Below are 27,704 nucleotides of genomic sequence, written 5' to 3' on the forward strand. Positions count from 1 at the left end.
TTCCGTTTCATCCTCACAGCCCTGTGAGGTAGGTAAGACTGAGAATGTATGTCTGGTACACATCCGCCCAGCAAGGCTTCCAAGGCAGAGGAGGGATTCGAACCTGGGTCTCCCAGATCTTACTCTGGCTTTCCAGCTGCTGCATTGCACTACTGTAGTTTGCCCAGGATGATAAATTGCACAGTATGAACTTTTCTCTTGTCAGTTCTTACCGGAAGCCACTTTGGCAAAGCAAAACGAAAGAGAGGTCTGCAGACTGGTAAATTGGCTGTTAATTATCCTCTAAAAGTAATTCCAACTAAGGACATGAGGACCAAGAGGAGACTTGCTGGATCAGTCCAGTGGTCCATCTAGTCCAGCATCTTGTCTCTCACAGCAGCCTTGGATTCTGTGAAGGCTCAAGGGGGCGTCAGGTGACAGTGGATGAGCGAGAGGATTGTGAGTGTCCTGAATAGTGCAGGGGGCTGGACTAGATGACCCAGGAGGTCCCTTCCAACTCTAGGATTCTATGCCTCTATGATTCTGGGGCGGAGTAGCCTGGTGGGGTCAGACCTGTGGTCCATCCAGTCCAGCACCCTGACTCGAATCATAGAATCATAGGTTGGGAAGGAACCTTCAGGGTCATCTAGTCCATCCCCTTCAGAACCTCAACAATAAGGGTGCTTTGGCATTTTAAGAGGGCCGTGCTGGCATGGGAGGCAGGCCCAACCCAAGATGGCTGCCTCTGGAGATGGAGCTGAACAGAACACCTCCCTGTTCACGCTTCCTGGGAAGAAGGAATTCCTGATTAGAACTACACGCTGAGTAAGGAAATCCCAGTGGTTTACTAGTCCTCAACCTCCAGTGGAAAACCCTCCCATTTGAATGAGGGTAGCCAATAAGGAGCTTGGCCTGTGGCCCCGCCTACTTTCTGAAAAGCTCAGGGAAGTTCTGGCAGGCACCCTGGGGGCCAGAGGTTGGGGGACCCTGCTCCATCAGCACATCCCCCCAGCAAAGCAAGGCCTAGAACTGGATGGAGCCAGGGAGCTCCCCTGCCAGGCCATCTGCAAGGGACTTAATTTCATATTGTTGCTGTAAATCTACCCAAAGGTAGCCTGGATCATTCTCCTCCACCACCCCACCTGGCTCCCCACACATTCTCCCCCCACCCAGCCAAAAGTCCTCCCTGCAATCTCTTTTGTCAGGAGATATCGCTCTGACCCGATTTTTTAGGTTTTCACGGTTCTTTGCTGGCTGCCGGGGTTTTTTCCCTCCTTAAAAAAAGATTAACATAGACAGCAGCTACTCCCCCCCCTTTACATTGTAACAATGTGAAAACCCGCACGAATTAAATTACCCACATGCACCCAGCTAATAATAGCTTGAGCAGTTTCAGCGGTGCTGTGGCAGCCCCCGGATCAGCCGATGACACCCCCATGAGGGCGATTAGCTGTTCTTGGCGAGGGGTTGGCCTTCTGGTGCTCAAGGGCCTGACCGTGGGGGCTGAGGAGTGCCCACCTGCCAGGGAGGTGGTGCCAGGGGACGGGGAACAGAGACCCGGAGAGCTGGAATTAACCAGGAGGGGCTGAATAAAACATCTGGTGCCAGGAGAGAAAAATTGCAGGGGGAAAGCAGAGCCTAACGGGCAGGTAGAGGAAATCTGAAATTAGGGTAACGGATCTCCTGGAGCAGGTGGACACTTTGGAAAGGGGACATCACAGCATCATAACTTGCTGCGGTCTCCCCCCTCTGCAAACCCCACCCTCCCCAGGCTCCACCCTCCCATATTTCCAGGAATTTCCCACCCCAGAGATGGGAACTCTGGCCTGGATGCTCAGAGGGTCTTTTCTTCTGTCTGGCTACTTGATAGGCTCTGGGGGATGAGCCCTTGTGTGTTCTTGAGGGGTGGGGGGTGGATTTCAAAGGAATCCTGGGCTTTTGACCCACTGGCCGGCTTCCTCATATGACCCAACCTTTGGCTATTTCCCGAAGGAGCCCTGTTGGTTGGTCTGCCCCAGAACGGCTTGACTGGAGTCCAGGCGCACCTAAGAGGCCAACAAGAATTTGGGGGAAGAAGTTTTGGTGTGCCCAAACTCCCTTCCTCAGACACCTGGCTAGCGTCCCACTGAGGGCCGGGTTCTGTGTACCATCCGTGATGGATTGGCTTTTAAAAGGAGAGGAAAATTGTGCCAGCTCAGAGAAGGAATCGGCATGTGAGAATCAACGGGAGCCAGACTTTCCTTCCCCCTTTCCTTTGGCACTGCTGGTAGCCCCCCCCCCGCACCCGTGACCCCCCTCCCCCCCGGTCCTCAGCTCTCCCCTTGGACTGCAGCTCCAGCATCGATCAGGAGGTTAGCCGGAGCGGCTTTCTGGCTGATGCTCAGCACATGCATGCTCTCTCTCTCTCTCTCGCTCTCGCTCTCTCTCTCTGGCTCCCTCCCCCTCCCCTCCCCTCCCCTCCCGCGTGCTCGAGCAACCTGCATTAGGATCTGTTACAGCATCAGTCTACAAACTCCCTCCCAGAGCCGAGAGAAAGCGAGCGGCGGCAGTTCCGAGCAGCTCCATTATCCTCCCCGGGCTGGTGCGGAAGGCCGGGAAGGAGCTGTCCGCCTGGGCCGGCCGGGCGCCGCAACGGCCTCGCCGCCGCCCTCTCCCGCGAAGCCGGCAGCGGCCTCCCTCCCGCCCTCCCTCCGTCTCCTTGCAGGCCGGGCTGGCGAGAGAGGATGAGGTGAGATGGGCCAAGCCTGCGGCCACTCCATCCTCTGCCGGAGCCAGCAGTACCAGCCGGCCGCCTCTGACATGTGAGTCGCTCTCTCTCTCTCTCTCTCTCTCTCTGGGCGGCCCTCGGCGCCGGGAGTTCCGGGACTTAAGGGGAATTGGGACGGGGTGGGGGGGGGGGAGGGGGAGGAAGGCGGGAGGAGGGGGGAGGCCCCGCAGGACTGGAGCCCGGGCGGGGGCGGCGGCGGGACTTGGAAGCCGGGAAGGAAGAACAAAAGGGTTTGGAGAGCTGGGGAGGGGGAGAGGGAAGGGGAAGGGGGGAGGAGAGCAGCCGCAGTTCCGCTCGGCAGAGAGACTCGGGCAGGAGACGGGCGGGCCGGGAGGAGGGGCGGGAGGGGCGGGGAGGAAGGAAAAGTTCTTCCTCGGAGGAGTCCGGCCAAGGGGGGGCTCTCCCGGGCGGCGCTGCCTCCGGCCGGTCCCCGAGCCAAGGGGAGAAGGCGCGCCGGCCGGTCCCCAAGCCGTTGCCGGGGCAACCAGGGATGCTGCTGCTGAGCATCCCACGCTGGCAGTCGCTGTCCGCGGTGCTGAAGTCCCGGCCAGGCGCAGGCACGGGCACGCTGGCTGGCGAAGGGGAGGGAGGGCTGCCCGCGGCCAAAGGGCGACTGGCTGGAGACCAATAGCCCTGGGAGGACCCCTCACCCCACCCCACCCCACCCCACCCCCAGGATTCGTCGAAGGGGAGGGCCTGAACACCTCCCCGGCTGCTTTGGTACTCTGGGCGCTGCTGTGGAAGTGGTGGCAGAGTTTGCTTCTGGCGAGGGCTGGTGAACTTGTGAGGTTGTGAAGGAGAGTGTGGGAAAGGCTGCTCTGCCACCCCCTCCCCCAAAGAGCCTGGTGTTAAAACTGCGCAGAAAGTGCAAATGAGGGGTGCAAAAAAGGTAAGGCAGGAAAGTCCCTGACTGAGATGAGCTGGCCTGTTCCAGGGTGTGTGAAAAGTGATATCGAGTCACACCTGACTTATGGTGACACCTGAAAGGGACCTTTGAGGCCAGCGAGAAGCAGAGGGGGTTGGCCATGGCCTTCCTCTGCAGAGCCTTCCTTGGGGTCTCCCTCCCAAGCACTGACCCTGCTCAGCTTCCCACTTCTGACCCCACCCCCCAGAAAGGGGCTCTCAGGGCAAGGGAGAAGCAGAGGGGGTTGGCCATGGCCTTCCTCTGCAGAGCCTTCCTTGGGGGTCTCCCACCCAAGCACTGACCCTGCTCAGCTTCCCACTTCTGCCCCCCCCCCAGCAAGGGGCTCTCAGGGCAAAGGAGGAGCAGAGGGGGTTGGCCATGGCCTTCCTCTGCAGAGCCTTCCTTGGGGGTCTCCCTCCCAAGCACTGACCCTGCTCAGCTTCCCACTTCTGCCCCCCCCCAGCAAGGGGCTCTCAGGGCAAGGGAGGAGCAGAGGGGGTTGGCCATGGCCTTCCTCTGCAGAGCCTTCCTTGGGGGTCTCCCTCCCAAGCACTGACCCTGCTCAGCTTCCCACTTCTGCCCCCCCCCCAGCAAGGGGCTCTCCGGGCAAGGGAGGAGCAGAGGGGGTTGGGCTTGGCCTTCCTCTGCAGAGCCTTCCTTGGGGGTCTCCATCCCAAGCACTGACCCTGCTCAGCTTCCAACTCATGGCGATTCCAGCAAAGGGCTTTTGAGGCAAGTGGGAAAAAGAGATGATTGGCCATGGCCTTTCTCTGGAGAGCCTTCCTTGGGGGTCTCCCTCCCAAGCACTGAGCCTGCTCAGCTTCCCACTTCTGCCCCCCCAGCAAGGGGCTCCCAGGGCAAGGGAGGAGCAGAGGGGGTTGGCCATGGCCTTCCTCTGCAGAGCCTTCCTTGGGGGTCTCCATCCCAAGCACTGACCCTGCTCAGCTTCCAACTCATGGCGATTCCAGCAAAGGGCTTTTGAGGCAAGTGGGAAAAAGAGATGATTGGCCATGGCCTTCCTCTGCAGAGCCTTCCTTGGGGGTCTCCCTCCCAAGCACTGAGCCTGCTCAGCTTCCCACTTCTGCCCCCCCCCAGCAAGGGGCTCCCAGGGCAAGGGAGGAGCAGAGGGGGTTGGCCATGGCCTTCCTCTGCAGAGCCTTCCTTGGGGGTCTCCATCCCAAGCACTGACCCTGCTCAGCTTCCAACTCATGGTGATTCCAGCAAAGGGCTTTTGAGGCAAGTGGGAAAAAGAGATGATTGGCCATGGGCTTTCTCTGGAGAGGCTTCCTTGGGGGTCTCCAAGTACTGATCATGCTAAACTGCTCAGATCTGAGATGGGTTATACCACGCTGCCGTCCGTCCCATACTTTTCAATACACTCTTTATGAATTTATTCATTTGTGTGATTTATAGGCCATTTTCCCCCCTGGGATTCCAGACAGATTTCACAGTGTGAGGCAGAATGGCAAAAGTGATGCCAGAAGGGCTTGGGCTGTGGAATTCTGCAAATGAGCTGAAGTCTGAGAGAGAACTGAAACAATGCTGCAACCGAGCACAGACATTTAAACATGAAACATTAGATGATAGCAGAGATTACCTGGTCACAGCACACCTGAAGCAACAGGCTGTCACATAGTAAAGTCCCACAGACCCTATCCCCCCAAACCATTCCATCAGAGCATCTGAGCCAGTATCCGGGAGGGGCAGCTGTACAAACCAACATCTAAATCTAAAATCTAAAATCTAAATCTAAATCTAAAATCTAAAATCTAAAATCTAAATCTAAATCTAAATCTAAATCTAAATCTAAATCTAAATCTAAATCTAAATCTAAATCTAAAATCTAAAATCTAAAATCTAAATAAAATAAATCTTTATCTGCGTGGACCCGCCCTTCCTATACAATTCAGGGTGTATAATAGTTTAACATAATAGATTGTTGTTGTTAGGTGCGAAGTCGTGTCCGACCCATCGGGACCCCATGGACAATGATCCTCCAGGCCTTCCTGTCCTCTGCCATAATAGATTAACATAATAGATTAACAGCCAATAAAATCATGAAATCATTCCCATTCCCATTCCCAGTTCTGAGGGTGTGTGTTTGAGTTCTCAGCCTGGTCTTCCCTCGACTCCCTGCAGTGAGGCCAGCACTGCTGGATGGTCTCTCTGGGTCCTGACCATAAGTCTGGTGGAAACAGCTCTCTTTCATTAGAGCATTCCACCAAACAGAAAAGTCCCATGTCACCTCATTTGGGCTGGGGAACCTAAGCAGATTTTGGTCTAATGATCTTAATGCTTTTTTTTGGGGGGGGGGGTGTAAGGAAAGATCCCAGTTGTGTGAGAGCATAAAGAGACATCAAGAGGCTTCCAACTGAGGCTGACCCTGTGGATTAAGGATGCCCTAAGCCTCCTACTCCACAGCCTGGCTCAGGCCTTGCAGGTTTCCTCGATAGAGTCCATCTGTACCATGCAGGGGAAGGGCCGAGGCTCAGGGCGAGATCAGCTGCTTGGCATACCGAAGGTCCCTGGCTCAATCCCTGCCATTTCCAATTAAGAGACGGGAAAGCCCCGTGACTGGCAGCCCAGATAGCTGCTGCCCGTCTGAGTGGACAATACTGACCTCGACTGGCTTACAGGCTGATTCATTATGAGGCAGGTTTGTATGTGTTGAGGGGCACGTGCCATTGGCCTGGTGGGAGGTGATGGGAAAGACCTCAGCTGAGGCTCCGGAGAAAAAGAATAGACATGCAAGGTTGGGATGTGGAACACATCTTCTAGGGCGCCCCCTGGGACGGAAATGTTTACGGACGTGACGTCTGCAGCCCCACCCCAGGGAGTGCGTCAGATGTGGGGAGGCTGAGGCACTGGCCAGGAAGCTGACAGAGGCCATCTGGGGCCACCCTTGAGCCCATCTGGGGCCACCGCATGACCCACATGAAAGCTGCGGGGTGAGCTGATGCTTGTGAGGAGGCTGGGGCCATTGAGCTGCCACAGCACCCCACTCCTCTGGTCAGTCCTGCCCTCCACAGAGTGGGGCAGGCCGGGGAAGCGGGGAGACACTGCAGCTGCCAGCAAAGGGCTGCTGTGACAGGTAAGGAAGGGCAAGAGTGTGCGTGCAGGTGGGCATGGAGGTGTGTCTCTGAGGGAGGAGGGGAGGGACCAGGAAAGAGGCAAAGCTGGGGGAGGCAAGCAGAGAGTGGGGGAAAGTGTTTGTGTGAAGGAGGAATTGAGGGAAGAGGGACCGGTGTGGGGGAGAGAGAGGCAAGGAAGGGGGGGAATGAGTGTGTGTGTACAGGGGGGGCAGGATCATGAAGTCCCACAGCAGGTATGTGTTCCACATACCCTGCGATAGTTGGCCTATCACAAGCATTTATCCATAACTCACTCCCCCAAGTGGCTTACAAATGTATTTCCCTTCTTCTCCCCACAACAGACACCCTGTAAGGTAGGTGGGGCTGAGAGGGCTGTGAGAGAACTGCTCTGTGAGAACAGCACTGAGAGAACTGTGACTAGCCCAAGGTCACCCAGCTGGCTGCATGTGGAGGAGTCTTCAGATCAGTCCACCACTCTTGACCATGACACCGTGCTGAAGAGGGGCCCTGGTTTAGTGGTAGAGCTTCTGCTTGGCATCTAGAATGTCCTGAGTTCAGTTCCAAGCATCTCCAGTTAAAATGATCCGGCAGCAGGTGATGGGAAAGACCTTGGACTGAGACCCTGAAGAACCGCTGCCAGTCTGCATTAAGAAGGACCTTGATGGACTGATGGCCGCAGTCAGTACAAAGCAGCTTCTTGTGTTCATGTCTCCCATTTCCTGCTGCCTTTCAATATGCTTTGAATGTGACCAAAGTACAATCACCTCTGTTAACCTCTGTCTAGTCATTTTAGCCCAAATTACCATTGTGGAGTAGTGGTTAAGAAGAGCAGTTGTCCCTAACCTGGGTTCTGTTCCCCACTTCTACACATGCAGCTAGCCAGGTGACCTTGGGCTGGTCACAGTCCTGTTAGAGGTGTTCTCACAGAGCAGTTCTCTCAGAACTCTCTCAGCCTCACTTCCCTCACAGGGTGCCTGTTGTGGGGAGAGGAAAGGGAAGGCGATGGGAAGCCGCTTTGAGACTCCTTTGGGAAGAGAAAAATGGGGTATAAAAAACAATTCTTCCTTTAAAAAAAAGCAATTGTGAATGGTGCATATATTGTTGTTAGGTGCGAAGTCGTGTCCAACCCATTGCGACCCCCTGGACAATGATCCTCCAGGCCTTCCTGTCCTCCACCATTCCCCGGAGTCCATTTAAGTTTGCCCCGACTGCTTCAGCGACTCCATCCAGCCACCTCATTCTCTGTCGCCCCCTTCTTCTTTTGCCCTCGATCGCTCCCAGCATTAGGCTCTTCTCCAGGGAGTCCTTCCTTCTCATGAGGTGGCCAAAGTATTTGAGTTTCATCTTCAGGATCTGGCCTTCTACGGAGCAGTCTGGGCTGATCTCCTCTAGAACTGACCGGTTTGTTCTCCTCGCAGTCCAAGGGACTCGCAAGAGTCTTCTCCAGCACATGCATATGAGGGGAGCACAAGTATGTGCAGGAAAAAAATCACCATGGCCAAAGGATTTTTCAGCATGTAAATGCTCCCCCCTATAACGGCAGAGGGGGCCAGAGGTTGAGGGAGGACACTTTGGCCCCTTCTCACATAAACAGAGTTAAATCGTTGGTTTTGTCCACCTCTCCTGGCCAGGAGCCAGCTCTCCAATCAGCGTGCCGAAATAGGCCACAACAACAGCAAGGCCCCGCAAAGAGAAAACGCCCACAGAATTCAGTTTCCCAGCGCCTGTGTTGCCCCACTCACAGCACCTGCCACACTTCCATGCGGCTGTGCGCATAGCTGAAAACTTTGGCAGGGCTGCACAGCTTGCCGAGGGAAGCTGGCTCCGTTCCCTACGACCTCTTTTTGTTTCTGTAAATATTCCAAATTGTGCAGCACAGACGGATGAATCCAAGCCCTCCGAATGGCGATCGCCTCTGCCCGCTAGCTTCAGGGACCGGCTGGCCTCGCGCCCCACGAGACTCGCCATTACCGCTTCCCAGCGCGGAGAACTGTGACTTTACAGGGCATGTTGCCGTGTCGCCCTTCCCTGCAGCTCCGGAGACATTAATTGGAGCCTAAGCGACGCAAAAGCTCTTCTCTGCCACGGCTTAGATCATCACCGCTTAGCTCGTGTGGGCAGAAAAATCTGGTTTTCCCAGGAGTCAAAAGTGACACCGCTCTCCCTTCACGATAGAGACGTGCTGCTTAGTGGAGCAAGATAATGAGAAGAGAGGCAGCCTGCCGGTGGCCGGATCCGTGAAGTCTCCTTTTGCAGAGCTATGTCAATGTTCGGATCAGTGCTGGGGGGGCGGTTGCCCCTCTGGTCATGGGTGGCTCCAGGCATTTGTGTCCCCTTCCTCAGAGAAACAGACCCTCGCACATCATGGGGCTGCCCCAGCGCATTGATACATTGCATTCTCTATGCCAGGGGTAGTCAAACTGCGGCCCTCCAGATGTCCATGGACTACAATTCCCATGAGCCCCCTGCCAGCGAATGCTGGCAGGGGGCTCATGGGAATTGTAGTCCATGGACATCTGGAGGGCCGCAGTTTGACTACCCCTGCTCTATGCCCTGTCTCTTTCCCCAATGGGGACACAAGAACAACAAAGCTTACATTGCTTTCCTCTCCTTCATTTTCTGTGACTCTGAAATTTTGAGCTCTGGCATAGTGCTTGAGGGCAGCACCAGATCCAATGGGATGAAATTAATGCAAAAGAAATTCCGTCTCAACATCCGGAAGAAGTCCCTGACAGTTAGAGCGGTTCCTCAGTGGAACAGGCTTCCTCGGGAGGTGATGGGTTCTCCATCCTTGGAGATTTTTAGACAGAGGTTGGAGAGCCATCTGATGGAGAGGCTGATTCTGTGAAGGCTCAAAGGGGTGGCAGGTGACAGTGGAGGAGCGAGAGGGCTGTGCATGTCCTGCCTAGTGCAGGGGGTTGGACTAGATGACCCAGGAGGTCCCTTCCAACTCTAGGAATTTATGATTCTGGTTTTAGGGAACAGCTTTGTGCTTTCCTACACCAACTACTTCATGGGCGTCGGAACCTGACTCCTATCACAAAGACACAGGCCACAGAAAGGAGTGGGAAGAAAAGGGGGTGGCAGGTGACAGTGGGTGAGCGAGAGGGTTGTGAGTGTCCAGCACAGTGCAGAGGGTTGGACTAGATGGCCCCAGGAGGTCCCTTCCAACTCTAGGATTCTATGAGTCTATGACTCTATGAGCCAAAGCACCCTCAGTTCAAATCTTGGCTCAGCCATACATCTGCTGGTTGGGCTTCAGTGGGCCACTGACCCACAGCCTGGGGAGGGGGCGGTCCCCTATTTGCAAAAGGGGGATAAGTAACACAAGATTTTTGTAAGGATCAGTAAAATAGTGTCTGTGAGGCCCTTTGAACACTTTGAGAAAGTGCTATATAAATGCTCCTGGAAGTATTACTGTTCTTTCATCGCAACAAGCCTGTGAGTTGGCAGCAGAAAAGAGCCGGAGTCCTGTGGCACTTAGAGGAGAACAACATTTGGGGCGGGGGGGGGGGAGCTTTCGTGAGTCACAGCTCACTTTTTCTGATGCAGCAGTTTCTGCAGGACTGAACGGTGACTCAGGAAATCTCCTTCCCTGCCACAGATTCGATTAATCTGGAAGATGCTACTGAACTCTTTTCCTCAGATAGACTTGTAAAGTGACCCATCTTAATCTACCCATAAGGCAGGTTAGGCTGTGCATATTAGGCAGATCCTAATAATTGAGGGTGGGACTAGATGGCCTGCATGGCCCCTTCCCACTCTGGGATTCTAGGAGTCTAGTTCAGCAGTGGAAGGGGCTGCCTAAGGAGGTGGGGAGCTCCCCCTCACTGGCCGTCTTCAAGCAGCGGCTGGACAGATCCTTCTCCTGGATGCTTGAGGCTGATCCTGCACTGAGCAGGGGGTGGGACTAGATGCCCTTTGTGGCCCCTTCCCACTCTGGTATTCTAGGAATCTTTGTGTGAGACCATCCCAAAGTCACCCAGGCAGTTCCCAGTATCTCATATCCTATCTTGTGCCCCTAACCACTCCACAACACTGCCTCACCTTGTCCATGCTGTCACCACCTCCTCAGGCAGCCCAAAAACATCTTCCATCAGGCACGGACATGCTGTGCCAAAGGTGGGCCAAAGGTGGCTCCTGGAGTGAAGGTCACCCATCACGGCACCCCAAAGAGCCCTTGTGGGGTGAGATCCTCATGCCCTCCTGTTGCCCCCTGGCCTTGGCAGGCTGATGAGTGGCTCGTATGGGTCCAAATTGTGGCAGAGGATCCTTTCTCAACTGCCCTGTCTGCTCCAGCCACCTCCTGACCCCTTGCCCGGAGGCCGGATGGGAGGCGGCACACAGAGGGACTTTCTCAGTCATGGCACCGATCCTCTGGTGCTCCTTCCCCCAGGGAGATCCATTGGCCTCTTCCTCGATGCCTTCCTCCAGCAGGTGAGGAATGACTTGTTTTGCTTGTTTATATCGGAGAGCCGTGGTGGGGTAAGGCTGAAAGAACGGTGGCCTTTAATTTGGGAAATCGAGTTCATTTCCCCACCCCCTCTCCCTTTTATTCACGTCCTTTTTGAAGGGAGGCCTCCAAAATGCACACAGGACTCCAGGTGGGGTCTGGCCGATGCAGCATTCAGTGGGACTGTGATGTGACGACATGAACCCCACAGAGGCCCTCCTAGCCCAAACCCACCATGGGCAACCAACCAGGGTCCAGCATCAACAAGACGGTTCACGGTGGGTCCGATTAGCCCGGGCCCAGATCTTGTGGGCTGCTCTTCTTCCAGACCCCCCCCCTGTGTGAAGATATCCCCCATCCTCTGTCCACAGCACCTCGCCGGCATTGGCGTGGGCCACACGAGAGAATAAACAGCTGCAAAGAAGACATCGGCTGCAACCCCGGAGGCCGAGGGGCCAGTGGGGGAACCTTCGTGCTCCCCGGCTGCTCTGCGGATGACCTGAATCAGCTTCCTTTTTGGCAAAAAGAAAAGGACATCAAAGGAGGGATCAGCATGAAGCTGCGGAGTAGGAAAGAGTGAGGAAATCTCATAGAGGGCAATTTGTCTCCAGCAGGGCAGGAAAACTTCCACAACACAGAAAAGGCCCCTCTGTAGAACAGAATCATAGAGTTGGAAGGGCACTCCAGGGTCATCTAGTCCACCCCCTGCAGAATGCAGGGAATTCACAAGTACCTGCCCACCCACAAAAGGGAATGTCACTGCTGGGCATGCAGGACGAGAGGTTTGCAATCGCCTTCCTTTCCTCTCCCCTCTACAGACACTGTGAGGTAGGGGAGGCTGAGAGAGCTCTGACAGAACTGGGACTGGTCCAGGGTGACCCAGCTGGTTGCCTGTGGGGTAGGAGTGAGTGATCAAATCTGGTTTTCCAGATGAGATTTTGCTGCTCTGAACCATGACACCGTGCTGGCTTTCGGATTCTAGGTTCAATCCCCGGCCTCTCCAGTTGAAGGGACCAGGCAGGAGGGGATGGGAGAGACTTCTGCCAAGACCTGCAGGGCAGCTGCCAGTTGAGTAGATGCTGCTGACCTTGATGGACCATTGATCTATTTCAATATAAGGCAGATTCATGTGCCTTGGGGAGGGGCCACGGCTCAGAGCACCTACTTGGCATGCAGAAGGTCCTAGGTTCAAGTCCCTGGCATCCCCAGAAAAAGATCAGGTGGGTGGGGATGTGAAAGAGAAAGTCCCCTGCCAGGGAATACATGGAAGGGGCCACGGTTCAGTGGCAGGGCACCAATGACGGAGGTAAGCTCCCCCCCTGCCACAGATTTCGTTCATCTTAAAAGAGGTCTCTTCACTTCCTACAGACAGACTTAGGGTCAGTCTTTGGGAGGGAAATTTCCAGGGAAGCTCTGCAGAGGAAGGCCATGGCCAACCCCCTCTGCTCCTCCCTTGCCCGGAGAGCCCCTTGCTGGGGGGGGGGGCAGAAGTGGGAAGCTGAGCAGAGTCAGTGCTTGGGAGGGAGACCCCCAAGGAAGGCTCTGCAGAGGAAGGCCATGGCCAACCCCCTCTGCTCCTCCCTTGCCCGGAGAGCCCCTTGCTGGGGGGGGGCAGAAGTGGGAAGCTGAGCAGGGTCAGTGCTTGGGAGGGAGACCCCCAAGGAAGGCTCTGCAGAGGAAGGCCATGGCCAACCCCCTCTGCTCCTCCCTTGCCCTGAGAGCCCCTTGCTGGGGGGGGGCAGAAGTGGGAAGCTGAGCAGGGTCAGTGCTTGGGAGGGAGATCTCCAAGGAAGGCTCTGCAGAGGAAGGCCATGGCCGACCCCCTCTGCTCCTCCCTTGCCCTGAGAGCCCCTTTCTGGAGTCACAATGTCACTTGCAGCTTGGCAGCATTTCAGACACCCAGTTAGAAAGTTCTGTGTGGCCTTAGGGAAATCTCTGCTTCTATCCGTAAGGCCTGATCCCTCAGATTCATCTGGTAAGCCGGTCCACTTTCCTCTAGTACAAGGAATCATCCGTGGAGCCAAAGATTTCTTCCACTGCATTCTGTGGAACAGATTTCTAGGATCCAACCCCCCAAAACTCTTAAACTTCTACCCGACAGCATAAGGAGACTGCAATTTATTCTGAAAACGTGCAGAAGGATTCCTCTTCACTTTGAGATCTTCCAGAAGAGCAATAGAGGAAAGGAAGGGCTAAAACGTGCTCACTTGATCGACTCTGCACAGCAGACTCAGGATTTGCTTGGGGGATGTTCCATGAGGGATCTGCCAGGCACGGTTCATGAATTTAATGGAACGTACGGCGGGAGGGAGATCGTAATGAATTGTTTTGCCTGCAGGCAGCGTGTTTAAATAATATTAATTGCCACCCACCAACATCCTGGGGGTTTTGCTCATCTTCCAAAGGGGCAACCCTCTCCCGGATGTCTGCTTGGAATTTAGTTCCTTACTGTAGGTGTAGACGCAGCCCTGCTAGGGGGGGTGAGCCCACGGGCCTTGGACATGCCCCCTCAGGGTGGTCCTGCCTGGGTTCAGCAGCGGGAGGGGGACATGGCCAAGAAGAACCGGCGTGGGGCTGAGGGATCGTTGCACGGAAGATGATTAAAGCAAGGAGTGAAACATCCAGGCAGGCTGTCATGTATTTATGCAGCACGGAGACACCTGTTATCGGAGCAATTATGCTTAATAAATGAGCTGCAATACAGCACAGCTCCCCCCCCCCCAGTGGAATCAGTGCTTTATTGGAGTGAACCAAAAACCCCCAACGGCCTTTGCACATTGTGAAGGGAGTGCATTCCCCACCAGGTAGATCTCATGAGTTCGAGGGATGAATGTAAAGCTGCCGACAAGACAGGGGTCCAGCTCTGGGTTGGGATATTGCTGGGGGTTTGAGGGAGGAGCTGGAAGAGGGCGGGGCTTGGGGAGGGAAGGGAAGGGACCTCAATAGGGAAGAATGCCTCAGGCTCCGCCCTTCAGAGCAGCCATTTTCCCCAGGGGAGCTGATCTCTGTGGTCCAGAGATCCGTTGGGATTCCTGGAATTCTAAACGCAAAACCAGTTTGGGGGAGGGGTTGAGGGAGCATGTAGCTCCTTCTGGGGCCAAGAGCTCCGAGGACAAAACAGCAAAAAGTAAAGGAGAGAGTCTGGTGGTGGGCGGAAAGAAAGTCCAGGGAAGTAGGAAAGGCACAACGTGGACTATCATTTTCACTCCTCTGTGTCGATGTTTTGGCTCCAGAGGGGGAGGAAGGGCTCCAACACACTGTGGCATGATGCTCTGCAGCAGATATGTGCAAATTGTACATGACGTTCTGCACTAGAATCAGCGCTGAGAAGGCCTTGTGTTGCCTCAAGCAATGGACAATGGCTGCTTTCTCCTGTGTTGCTCAGGCTAGACCAGGGGTAGTCAAACTGCGGCCCTCCAGATGTCCATGGACTACAATTCCCACAAGCCCCTGCCAGCATTCGCCTGGGCTAGACCCACGGCAAGTGCCTGGAATCCAGGGGCAATGCCCCCCCACTGCCCCCCCCCCGTGTCTGAGGCCCGGGGGGGGGGGGAAGAGACTCCTCCCCATGGCACGACTATTGTGCTGCCCCTGCAGTCACCTGAGTGCCTTGGCCAGAAAACCGAAGCTGTGCAGAAAAGAATGCCTACCCGAAGAGACATGCAGGAAGGGTTCCCTACTGTAGGACAAATTCAGCTTGGCAGGCAGGAGGTTCCCGGTTCAATCCCTGGCAGCATCCCCAGTGAAAAGGACCGGGCAGGAGGGGATGGGGAAGACCTCTGCTTCGGACTCTGGGGAGCTGCTGCCATCTGAGTAGACAAGACGGACCTGGACGGACCAGGGGTCTGATTCAGCAGAAGGGAGCTACACGCATCCGTCAGGGTTTCACGGCCTTCGTTTCTACAGGAAACCTTACGGCACAGCCTCTTCAGAAAGACAGAAGCTGCCCTGCTTTGCAGACACCCCCCCCCCTCTGAATTTGTGCAAAGCCAGATTTGCAACTTAAAGCAATGAGCCAGGTGCTGTGCAGGGCGGGGAGGGGGGGGGGAGGGTGGCTTCTGTACACACCCTTTACAAGAGAAACATCCTTTGTCAGATCCACAATGGGGCGATTTCAGGAAACAAAGGAGACAATTGTCTGCTTCCCGGCTTCTGACAATGAAGTCGTCATGTCTCTGCTTGGAGCTCAGCTCTGCCTCTGTCATCCGCTGTGAACGCCAGCCCCCAACGTCTCCCAAGGGGTGGTGAGGTGGGGGCAATGCTGCTGCTGCTGCTGCTGGGACTAGGGGACTGACCACTACCAGACCGCCTGCCTTGGCCTTGGCCCCAAAGTCGTCCCTTCCGCTCCACCCCCTGGAGTCTCAGCCTCTGCGAAACAAGACTGGCAGGAGGCCAAGGGGAAGGGACTTCTCCTCCGTGGCCCCCGTCTTGCAGAATATAACAATGGTCAGGCATAGGGATGGGACGAGAGAGTCCGGCTAAGGGCATGGCTGCTCCAAGAAGAAGACGAGTTGGTTCTTAGATGCTGCTTTTCACTACCCGAAGGAGTCTCCAAGTGGCCTGCAGGAGTCCAGTCTTCGGATTGGGGCACCTCCAGACCCATGCTCCACGCCCAGTGCGCTGTGTCCAAAACGGGTCATGTTGGAACCCTTCTTTAGACTTGCTTTACAAGTTATGGCTTCCATTTTCGGATGGTTGATTTTTAATTTTTTTCCATTGGATGACTTGTTCTTTTTAAAAGAAAACTTTTGAAACAAACCGTGTACACCGAAGTTGCCGGAAGAGTGGCGTTAGAAGAGACCCGGCATTCTGAAAGATAATTGCGGGAGGGTGGCCGTGTCGGCCTGCAGGACAGCAGCGAAGCTGGAGCCCGAGAACTTGAAAGACAGACAAAATGTTCAGGGCATGAGTTTTCGGAATCAAAACTCCCCTCCCTTGTATCCGACAACAGACCTTTGACTCTTGAAACCTTATTTCTGCCCCCTCCGGAATCTTGTTAATCTCTAAGGAGATACAGGACTTGATCTAGGATTATTATTTTAAAAAAATAGTGATCCAAATGAACAAGGGTCCCCCTCCCCCTGAGAGAGTCCCCCCTTGCGTTGAGCTCTCCCGGCCCCTCTGCTTCCCCGTTCTTTTCTCTCAGGCTGGCCCTTCTGCCCACTGGAAAGGCCTGGCTCTGTTCCGGATTCATTCAGACTCATCACAAGGCTGAAACAAGGCAGTTCACGGAAGGTACAGATGAAGGTGCCTTCTCCTGAATCAGACGCTCAGTCCATCAAAGTCAGCCTTGTCTACTCAGGCTGTCAGCTGCTCCCAAGGGTCTCACACAGAGGTCTTTCCCTTCCCCTCCTGCCTGGTCCTTCTAACTGGAGATGCTGCTGGGGATTGAACCTGGGACCTCCTGCCTGCCAAGCAGAGGCTCTGCCACTGAGCCAGGGTCTCAGGCCAAGCTCTTTCCTATCCCCTCCTGCCCAGTCCTTTTCACTGGAGATGCTGCTGGGGATTGAACCTGGGACCTTCTGCAGGCCAAGCAGAGGCTCTTCCACTGAGCCAGGGTCTCAGGCCAAGGTCTTTCCCATCCCCTCCTGCCTGGTCCTTCTAACTGGAGATGCTGGGGATTGAACCTGGGACCTTCTGCAGGCCAAGCAGAGGCTGTGCCACTGAGCCATGTCCCCTGCCCATAGTTCTCCAGGTTCTTGGGCTGATCCATTCCAGAGATTTGAGGTTGGAGATGGGGGGTGGGGAGATGGGAACCTCCATGGGTCCACCCTTCAGAACATCCACTTTCTCCATGGGAATGAATCTGGGTAGTCGGGAGACTAGCCAAATCGATTTGGCTCTCTTGTAGCCTATGGAGCCGCCAAAGTCTATGGGAAACTGCCTATTCATTCCTCTGGTTGGGGTAGAGACACAAAATTGCAAAATTGGGGATCATTTTGAATTAGTGCCTCCCCTTCCTCAAATTTGCAGAAGAACACAGTGCATTCCCTTTCTAAAAACTTCCTAAAAACAGCCAGTGGGTAGCAGGTGGTAGCCAGTGTGGTGTCGTGGCTCAGAGCAGCTCTCCTCCTCCTCCACCTGCCAACTGGGTGAACTTGGGCTTGTCGCAGTCCTGATAGAGCTGTTCTCACAGAGCAGTGCTGTCATAGCTTTCTCGGCCCCACCGACCTCACATAGTGTCTGTTGTGGGGAGAGGAAGGGAAGGCGATTGGAAGCCGCTTTGGGTGGAGAAAAGCGGCATCTAAGAACCAACTCTTCTTCTTCTTCAGTAATCTCAGGGGTCTCAGCCTCCCCTCCCTCACAGGGTGTCTGTTGTGGGGAGAGAAAAGGGAAGGTGATTATAAGCCGCTTTGAGACTCCTTCGGGCAGAGAAAAGGGGCATCTAAGAACCAACTCTTCTTCTTCTTCAGTAATCTCAGGGCTCTCTCAGCCTCTCCTCCCTCACAGGGTGTCTGTTGTGGGGAGAGGAAGGGAAGGCGAATGGAAGCCGCTTTGAGCCTCCTTCGGGCAGAGAAAAGGGGCATCTAAGAACCAACTCTTCTTCTTCTTCAGTAATCTCAGGGCTCTCTCAGCCTCTCCTCCCTCACAGGGTGTCTGTTGTGGGGAGAGGAAGGGGAGGTGATTGGAAGCTGCTTGGAGACTCCTTCGGGTAGAGAAAAGCAGCATCTAAGAACCAACTCTTCTTAATATCAGTCCCACCTGCCTCACAGGGTGTCTGTTGTGGGCAGAGGAAAGGGAAGGCAATTATAAGCTGCTCTGAGACTCCTTCTGATAAAATGAGGTATCGAAACCAACCCTTCTTCTTTAGACGAAAGTTAGCCCTCTGCGTCTGCGGTTTGTCTAGATGACCTCATGGGTCACTTCCAAACCACAGTTCCATGGAGATCGGGGCTATGATGTGCGTGTGTGTGAGTGTGTGTGTGCTACTAGCCTTCTCCATGGCAACAGAAGGAAAACCAAGAGGAATCGGTTTAAATTGCAACACAACAGACTTAAGTGATGTTCCTGCCTGGGCGAGTCCTCCAGGGAAATCGTGGGGCTGCCACTTACAAGAAGGTTTAATAAAACAGGGTGGATAAAGAGCTGCCTGATATTATCCCCCGAAAGCCTGGCCCATATTTTAAGAGGCAGGGGAGGGAGGCTGCAGAGCGGGGTCTGTGCTCGGAAGAACTCTCTCTGTGCTTTGCTTTGGATTCTGTCAGGGCATAAAGCTGCATAGGAGCCGATCCTATGAGCTGAGAACCCTTTTGGGTGGGCCCCACAGGTGGCCTCAGGTGTGGGCCTGACCCCTGGGCACAGGACAAACATGGGAATTTCTTCCCCCTTTTGCACAGTGCAAGTCCTTATCTGCCACCAGGGTGTGGTGTTTGAGAGCGGCAGCCTCTAATCTAGAGAAACGGGGTTAATTCCACATTCCTCCTCCCCCTGAAGGCTGCCAGGTGACCTTGGGCCAGTCACAGTTCTCTCTGAGCTCTCTCAGCCCCACCTCCCTCACAGGGTGTCTGTTGTGGGGAGAAGAAGGGAAGGCGACTGGAGGCCACTTTGAGACTCCTCCAGGTACTAAAAAGCAGGATATGGAAACCAACTCTTCTTCGAATTTGCACCCTGTCTTCTCACAAAGGTTCAAAGTGGCAGGCAGTCTTTTACTCACAAGGAAGGCCCACTCCTCAGATTCAAAACACAGCTAAAAAGCAACCCAATGCCCTAGTGAAAACCCAAAATTAGCCAATTGCCCCCAGGTCCTTTATGTCAGGTCCCACCTTCTCCAGGGGACTGATCTCCCAGGTTGTGCCACCTGCAGAGCCCTAAAAGGTCTGGGGCCAGCGTACCTGCAGGGCTGCCGTTTCCCTTTTAACCCCCCCAAGAGCACTAAGAGCTTCACAGCTGGATTCCCAGGAGGTCCCTTCCAACTCTATGATTCTGTGATTCTGTGATTCTGAGATTCTGAGATTCTGTGATTCTGAGATTCTGTGATTCTGTGATTCTGAGATTCTGTGATTCTTCTATGATTCTGTGATTCTATGAACCAGGCACAGGGCCTTTCTGACTCTGCCCCCAGCCCGTTAAAATGAGCTCCCAGGAGAGATCAGGGCCCGGAGGGACCTTAAACACTCCCGCTGGGGCTGCAAGACCCAGTTCTGCTGGGGTCAGAAATATCACCCGTCATGAAAGCTGGCCTGGTTGCTAGGGGAGGAGGGAGAAGAGAGAGGTGAGCTCCTGCCAACCTCCCCCGTCTTAGGGGGGGGGGCAGGATTGCAGCAGTTGGGACGTTTTAAAGTTTTACCTTTAATATGTGTTCCAGTGCTGCCACCCGCCCTCAGCATTGCAAGGCCTGGAGATAAATAAAATATTATTATTATCCCCAAGACTCTGTCACTGCTCCTTGCTGAGAGGTTGCCGAATGCCTGTCTCTAGACCACACACCACACACCATCCACGGCCGAAGGAGAGCCAAGCTGGCTTAGCTGCCGAAATGTTGTGGGATCGGGCCAGCCTGGCTCACCTAGGTCAGGGCAAAAGACACACAGAGGTGATTTTGTCACGGCCGCCTCTGTGCAGCAACCTGGCTCTTAGTTCCTGATCTCCGTCCCCTCCAAGGACGAACCAGTGCCGACCCGGCTTGGCGTCCTGGGTCTGAGACTAGCCTGGTTACCGGGTCAGAGCTCTCCGCATCGGCCTGCAAAAAAAGGCAGCTTCTCTCCCGAGGAAGACTTTCTTTCTTTGCAAGGAGATAAAGATGTCTGGCTTCTGCCACCCGCATGAGCCGTCCCTCTCGCCCACACCCACCCGCCTCTGCCGGGGCAGCCCGTGGGAGCGTCTGTCCTTCAGCCACCGAGAGCGTTCGCATGGCAGCAGAGCTGGCAGGCCGGCACAGTGGGACGCCAGCACGTGGATTAATAAACGGATGGAGAAAACACACTGGAAGGGGGGGGCAGAGATGGGGGCCGCTCCCTCCGCCGCTTGCCGAAAAGATTTTCCCGTCCTGTCAGCCACGACAAACCCACTGGGTCTCTTCTGGCAGGCGGCCACTTATGATTCCAGCTCGGGGGAAGCGCTGGGCACAATTAGAGCTCACCATGCTGGAAGCCCTCCACAGGCGGCTGCACGTGGGACCCCCCCCCCATTCGGCCACGAGCAGAAGCAACAGCAGGAGGAGTCAAGCCTGGTGTCGGGGTGCCAACCGGGTGGCTGGAGATCTCCTGTGATCTCCAGGCGGCAGACATAGAATTACAGAATCCCAGAGTGGGAAGGGGCCATAAAGGCCATCCAGTCCCACCCCCTGCTCAGGGCAGGATCATCCTAAAGCATCCAGGAGAAGGATCTGTCCAGCCGCTGCTTGAAGACGGCCAGAGAGGGGGAGCTCCCCACCTCCTCAGGCAGCCCCTTCCACTGCTGAACTAGACTCCTAGAATCCTAGAGTGGGAAGGGGCCATGCAGGCCATCTAGTCCCACCCCCTGCTCAGTACAGGATCAGCCTCAAGCACCCAGGAGAAGGATCTGTCCAGCCGCTGCTTGAAGACGGCCAGTGAGGGGGAGCTCCCCACCTCCTCAGGCAGCCCCTTCCACTGCTGAACTAGACTCCTAGAATCCTAGAGTGGGAAGGGGCCATGCAGGCCATCTAGTCCCACCCCCTGCTCAGTACAGGATCAGCCTCAAGCATCCAGGAGAAGGATCTGTCCAGCCGCTGCTTGAAGACGGCCAGTGAGGGGGAGCTCCCCACCTCCTTAGGCAGCCCCTTCCACTGCTGAACTAGACTCCTAGAATCCTAGAGTGGGAAGGGGCCACAAAGGCCATCTAGTCCCACCCCCTGCTCAGGGCCGGATTAGCCTCCAGCATCCAGGATAAGGATCTGTCCAGCTGCTGCTTGAAGACGGCCAGTGAGGGGGAGCTCCCCACCTCCTTAGGCAGCCCATTCCACGGCTGAACTAGACTCCTAGAATCCTAGAGTGGGAAGGGGCCACAAAGGCCATCTAGTCCCACCCCCTGCTCAGTGCAGGATCAGCCTCCAGCATCCAGGAGAAGGATCTGTCCAGCCGCTGCTTGAAGACCCCCAGTGAGGGGGAGCTCCCCACCTCCTGAGGCTGCCTTTTCCAGGGCTGAATTACTCGGTTTGTGAAAAAATTGTTCCTGATATCTAGCTGATATCCTTCTCCATGTAATTTAAGCCCATTCCTGCAGATCGTCTCCTCTGCTGCCCACAGGGACCTTTGCCTGCCCTCCTCCAAGTGCCAACCTTTCCGATATTTCAAGAGAGCCACCCTGTCCCCTCTCAACTCTCCTCCTCTCCAGGCTGAACATTCCCAGGCCCCTCCGCCTTCCCTCCGAGGGCTCGGTCCCCAGTCCCAGATTCTCCTCCTCGCTCTCCTCTGCAGCTTCTCCAGTTTGTCCACGTCCTTTTGGAACTGCCCCCAGGACTCCAGGTGGGGTCTGACCAAGGCGGTGTAGAGGGGGATGATGTATTTTTGACATCAGTTCCGCTGGAGAAAATGGCCCAAGCGACTGTCCAGCCTTATTTCCCACTGAAGCCCCTCCCTCCCCAAACCCCTCCCCTCCTTTGGTGCCTCCCTCCAAATCTCCAGGTCTTTCCCCACCCAAAGCTAGCAGTTCTGGCCAGGTGCCTTTGGGGAGCGGAAGGCAAGTGAAGTCCAGCTCCGGACCAGCCAGGCTGCAGCCACGCCCCGAATCTCAAAACGAGGCCTTTGTCTGAAACGCATTCTTTCAAAGCAACGAAAAGCTTGAATCCTTATTCCCCCTAAGACGGGGGAACATGCATTTTTAATGTCAGCTCTGGTCTTTAAAAACATTCTTCTGTCTAAAGTGCCCAAGAAAGGATTGGCACGGCGCTGGATTATTAGATATAAATAAAAGGCAGCTCTGCCCGGGAGCATTCCCTTGAAAGGTCCCTGGCATACGGGCCATTAACATGCCAGCAGCCTTGCCCTGCGAGACGCCTGGCGCCTGAGCGGGGCAGCCGATGATAAACTGCCAGGTGCCATCTTTGCCAGGGGAAAAGAGCCAGAGTCCGGGGGCACCTTCAGTTTGTGGCAGGGGGGGAGCTTCCGGGAGCCCCTGCTCACTTCTTCAGCTGCAGCCAGAATGGGCGCCTATTCGTCCTTCTGTCACAAGGTGGACGGAGTCCCGTTCTGTGTGGCTAAATGTGGTGCCTTCCAGGGAGGGAGATCGAGAAAGGAGCCGTGTGAGTCTGGCTGGAGCAGCAGAAAACAGCCAGAGTCCAGGAGCACCTCGGAGACTAGCCAAATTGGGGGCAGGGGAGGAGCTTTCCTGAGTCAGGGCTCACTTCTTCAGAGACGGCCAGAAAGGGACTCCATCTGTCCTTATATCTTAGAGAGTGGAGTGACTTCAGATGCCGAATGACAACAGCAGGTGAATGACAATAATAAATATATATATATTTAAAAACCCTTTATTCTCGTAGTCTTCCACCCTTTCTGGTAGCTCAGGGCGGGTGTGACTAGATTTGGTGTGCTATGCAGACAGGAAGTCAGTGTGGAGAAATCAGCATTGGTGGTGAGACAGGAAGCCAAGCTCTTGCTTCAGTCCAGGAGGGTGCATTGTCCTGAGCCTCTTTATCAGTGAGAATTCTTCTGAAGAGACCCGCTCCTCTTGGGTCAGCAGCTGACCGTCCTGGAAGGTTAAAACGTGCCCCCACTATGCTTTGATGGATTGCTTGATTAGATTTATAGCCCGCCCCTCCCAGAACGTTGAATGTTGTGGTGTCTAATGCCACCGGGTGGCACAGAGTGTTGGACCGAAGGGGCTGCTGACCTGAGCCAACCGGCTTCTCTTATGTGCCTCAACTGGCCCTGTGGGGTGTCGAGGTCCCAGCCCCCCCAGAGCCCAGCTCAGGCCTGCAGTCTAGCCAGGTCCCGGCCGTCGTGGCACAGCAGCATCTAGGGCACCAGCCCAGGTTGCGGCCGATCGAAAACATTCACTTGCAACAACACCATGGAACCTAAGCCAGAATGACAAGTGCTTGCCCAGAGGAACTCAAAGCAGACTAAATTTAGAGCGACCAGGGGAAGGGCGGCCGGGTGCACAGCAGGGGCCCCAAAAGGACTCTTGGGAGCGAACGGAAGGAGGCTTTTCTGGCTGGGGATGCAGGTGAAGGGACTGTGGCTCAGGGGCAGAGCCTCTGCTTGGCCTGCATGAGGTCCCAGGTTCCATCCCCAGCATCTCCAGTTAAGAGGACCAGGCAGGAGGGGATGGGAAAGACCTTGACCTGAGAGCCAGGCTCAGTGGCAGAGCCTCTGCTTGGCCTGCAGAAGGTCCCAGGTTCAATCCCCAGCAGCATCTCCAGTGAAAAGGACCAGGCAGGAGGGATGGGAAAGACCTTGACCTGAGAGCCAGGCTCAGTGGCAGAGCCTCTGCTTGGCCTGCAGAAGGTCCCAGGTTCAATCCCCAGCAGCATCTCCAGTGAAAAGGACCAGGCAGGAGGGATGGGAAAGACCTTGACCTGAGACCCTGGCTCAGTGGCAGAGCTTCTGATTGGCAGGCAGAAGGTCCCAGGTTCAATCCTCAGCATCTCCAGTCAAAAGGACCAAGCAGAAGGGGATGGGAAAGACCTTGACCTGAGACCCTGGCTCAGTGGCAGAGCCTCTGCTTGGCCTGCAGAAGGTCCCAGGTTCAATCCCCAGCAGCATCTCCAGTGAAAAGGACCAGGCAGGAGGGATGGGAAAGACCTTGACCTGAGACCCTGGCTCAGTGGCAGAGCCTCTGCTTGGCCTGCAGAAGGTCCCTGGTTCAATCCCCAGCAGCATCTCCAGTGAAAAGGACCAGGCAGGAGGGGATGGGAAAGACCTTGACCTGAGACCCTGGCTCAGGGGCAGAGCCTCTGCTTGGCAGGCAGAAGGTCCCCGGTTCAATCCCCGGCAGCATCTCCAGTTAGAAGGACCAGGCAGGAGGGGAGGGGAAAGACCCTTTTCTGCCTCAGAAATTGGATTAGGGTTGCCAACTCACGCTTGGGGAATTCTGGAGATTTAGGATGAAGCCCAGGGAAGGTTGAGTTCACGAAGGAGAGGGACCTCCCCAGGGCATAATACCCGCCGGCCAAAGCAGCCTTCCTCTCCAGGGGACCTGCTCCCTGCTGCCTGAGGTCACTTGGAATCCCTGGGAAACTCCAGATGCCACCTGGAGGCTGGCAACCCTGGTTACCCCCCAGTTTTGTTTTCAGGAGCTGTGCTGTGACGGTCCGTCGCCCTCGGAGGGGGGGGGGGGAAGGGAGCGACGCTGTCTCTGCTGTCTCTTTCTCTGCCCCCTGTGACCGAAACCAGGGGTGGTCAAAGGATGGCACCATTCCCATGAGCGTGCTGGCAGAGGCTCATGGGAATTGTAGTCCAGGCCCATCTGGAGAGGCACAGTTTGGCCACCCTTGGGGGACTAGCAGAACTGCATGTTGGAGAGTTTCTCAGCTCTGGACTGAGAAAAACCCGCAGGAATTCCAATGGGGTGTGACACCCTAGAGCCCATCTACCCAGGTGGTCCTTTTCTCCAGAGCACTGTTCTCCCCGCCCCAAATCCCACCCACTCCTGGCTCCACCCCCAAAGTCTCCAGGTCTTTCCCAGCCCAGAGCTGGCAACCCCGGGCAAAGCCTTCTGCAGGCCTCTGGTGTCCCCACGGCAAGTCCAACTGGCCAATTGGCTTGCCTTTCCAGGTGGGAGGAAACTGTTGGGGTGGGGGGTGATTGAAGGCGGATTTCAGGAATTGGATTTATCCCCCATCCCACCCCCATCCCTGCCCCCTCCAGCCTCTGTGCTCTGCTGAGCTCTCCTCCTCCTCCTCCACTTCCTCCTCCTCTGCTGTCTCTGTTCCCGCAGGGCTCCGCTGGGCCCTGGCCAGAAATGGTGAAGGGGTGGGAAATGTGAGGGAGTGGCCCTGGGCCTCCCCGGAGGAGCCTCTGTGGGTCCCCTCAAGGTCGGGCCCCCCTGAAAGGGCGTTTGGGGAAAGGCAGGAAGTCTCCGGTCCGATCTGTGGAATCTTCCTCTTATTTAGCCCCTTTTGAGTGCACTTCCGCTCAAGAAGAAGAGCTGGCTCCCCAACAGCCCCCTTTCCACGACCCGAAAGAATCCCAAAGGGGCTGAGAAACACCTCCCCACAACAGACACCCTGCGAGGGAAGTGGGGCCGAGAGAGCTCTGAGAAAACTGCTTTGTGAGAACAGCTCTGAGAGAACTGTGACAGGCCCAAGGTCACCCAGCAGGCTGTATGTGGAGGAGAAGTGGGAAATCAAGCCCGGTTCTCTGGATTAGAGGCCGTCACTCCTTACTCCCAACACCACGCTGGCTCTCTAAAGAAGAGCTGGTTTTTGTAGCACACTTTTTACTACCTGAAGGAGTCCCAAAACCGCCTACAAACACTTTTTCCTTCCTCTCCCCACAACAGAGACCGTGCGAGGTAGGTGAGGCTGAGAGAGCTCTGAAAGAACTGGGACTGACCCAAGGGCGGCTGAGGGAGCTGTGAGAGAACTGTAACTACATGTGGAGGATGAGTGGGGATACGAACCCGGCTCTCCAGATTAAAGTCCACCACTCTTAACCATAACCCCACACCGGCTCTCGGGATTGTTGTTTTGTCTCAGTTTTAACCACACAACTATTCTCTCAAACAGGTCAGGCTGGGGGGCACTGACTCCATGCCACCCACCCAACTTCAGGGTAGAGTTGGAATTTGAACCTTGGTCTTCTAGGGTCGTGCAAAAAGCTGCAGCTAAACCGGTCGGGGCCAGCTACAGGGAGCACGTAGCCCCAATCCTACAGCCTTGACACTGGCTACACAACGGCCCTATGAGGTAGGCTAAGGAAGCAGGGCCTGCTAAAGGTCACCGGTTGAGATCCAACACTGTAAACTCTTCACAGCACTCCATGCCATGTCCTTCTACTAGTCGCCCTGTCCCCTTTCATTGCCTGGGGACAGGCTGAAATTCAAATGGGGAAGCTGCCCTCTACTTGGCATGCATTGGTAAAGGAAGGGAACTTCCCCTGTTGGATGAGGGGCTGCTGCTTGGCCATTCGAGGCACAGCTGATGTGAGGGAACAATCAGGAGCAGCCCAGGCAGGAAGTCAAGAGCTCAAGGGCCCCAAGGCCAGCTGCAGACCTGGTGCTCCTTGTCCGGTAAGCATCTTGAGGCTCTTTCTGATTTTGCCCTAATTCTCAGAAGGTTATTTCAGACTGCTGGTTGCTCTTCTTCTGTATTTTGTTTCTGGAATATGGGGGGGGGTGTTGAAGTTCAAGGGCCCTTTTCCCCCTTCCAAACTTTCGTCTTTGTTGGAGAGGCTGCTCTGTGACAAAGCCCTCTGTACATGTTCAGTGGAATTGTGTTGAAAGTGCCGACTGGGATCATGGCTGGGGCTGGCAGCGCTGAGGGAGCCCTGAGTCGAAGAGGGCTCAGAATCGGTAGCTTTGGGCCGAGACCTTTTGCTGAAGAAGGAAATGTTAGGTTTTGTCTTCGGCCTGCTGGCTGGTGTTGATACCGCTCTGTTTGGCCTCTTGACCACCGCAGGCTTTGGAGAACGGTGCCAGGCGGGGTCCGTCTAGAAGCAGCAACTGGTCTCTGGCTTTGTGTATGAAAATGTTTGCATTTTGCTTCCTAATTATAACCTTCAAGCACATTAAGAGCCAGCTTAGTGTAACGGCTGTAGTCTGTGGATTAAGGTCCTCCTTTCAGGTCTATTTTAGGACTCCCCCCCCCTTTCATTTTAGGCCTGTTTTCTATATCTCTGAGTTTTAGGCCTATTCTGCGTATGACGGGGTTTTATATATCTCTTTGCATACTGTGTGGAGTGCTCTGTTTGAATTTGACCACTGAGGAAGCTTTTATGCAAAACATATTTGGCTCCTGTATTAGGGTACAATTTGTACCTCTTAACCTGTAATTTATCTGTTTGGACATTTGTCTCTACTTATACACAGAGCCTTTAGAGTGCGATTTCTAAATGACCTTTTAACATCCTGGGTGTATAATTAAATATAGATGGCCTTCTGTACACCAGCATGGTGTGGGCAGCTGTGTTCGAATTCTTGCTCCACCATAGCAGCCTGCTGGGTGACCTGGGGCCAGTCTCACTCTCTGCCTGACCTACCTTGCAGGGTTGTTTTGAGGAGAAAATGGAGGCAAGCAAAGATGCCAGCTACTCTCTGGGTCCCCAATGAGAGGAAGGCAAGGATGTAAATAACGGAAAATAAAACCATAGAATCCTAGACTTGGATGGGGCCTCCAAGGTCATCTAGCCCAACCCCCCTGCACAAGGCAGGAAACCCCCAACTACCTGCCCACTCACAGTGACCCAAGTATGTTCTGAGGAAACAGCTTAAAACATATCCAGTTGTCAACAAAGAAGCCAGGGCTGGTCAGAGGAGATATGGTTGGGGATGCCAGCCTCCAGGGGGGACCTGGGGATCCCCTGGAATTACAGCTCCAGGAGAAAGTGGCCTGGAGAAAGTGGCCACGGTGGAAGGTGGGACTCCGTGGCACTGTTGCTCTATCGAAGC

At 55.1% G+C, this 27,704-nt stretch overlaps 1 protein-coding gene across 1 annotated transcript in view; it reads left to right on the forward strand.

The window, feature by feature from the left end:
• The first annotated feature begins 2,481 nt into the window (after positions 1 to 2,481).
• Positions 2,482 to 27,704, forward strand: part of LOC143839309 (cGMP-dependent 3',5'-cyclic phosphodiesterase-like) — a 343,019-nt gene continuing 317,796 nt past the window's right edge. Inside the window, exon 1 of the mRNA XM_077341142.1 lies at positions 2,482 to 2,780. Within this exon, the coding sequence (XP_077197257.1) occupies positions 2,713 to 2,780 (68 nt within the window). The 5' untranslated portion in view covers positions 2,482 to 2,712. The remainder of the gene's footprint in view (positions 2,781 to 27,704) is intronic.

The sequence above is a fragment of the Paroedura picta genome, chromosome 6 (assembly GCF_049243985.1).
Source record: "Paroedura picta isolate Pp20150507F chromosome 6, Ppicta_v3.0, whole genome shotgun sequence".
NCBI classification, from domain to species: Eukaryota; Metazoa; Chordata; class Lepidosauria; order Squamata; family Gekkonidae; genus Paroedura; species Paroedura picta.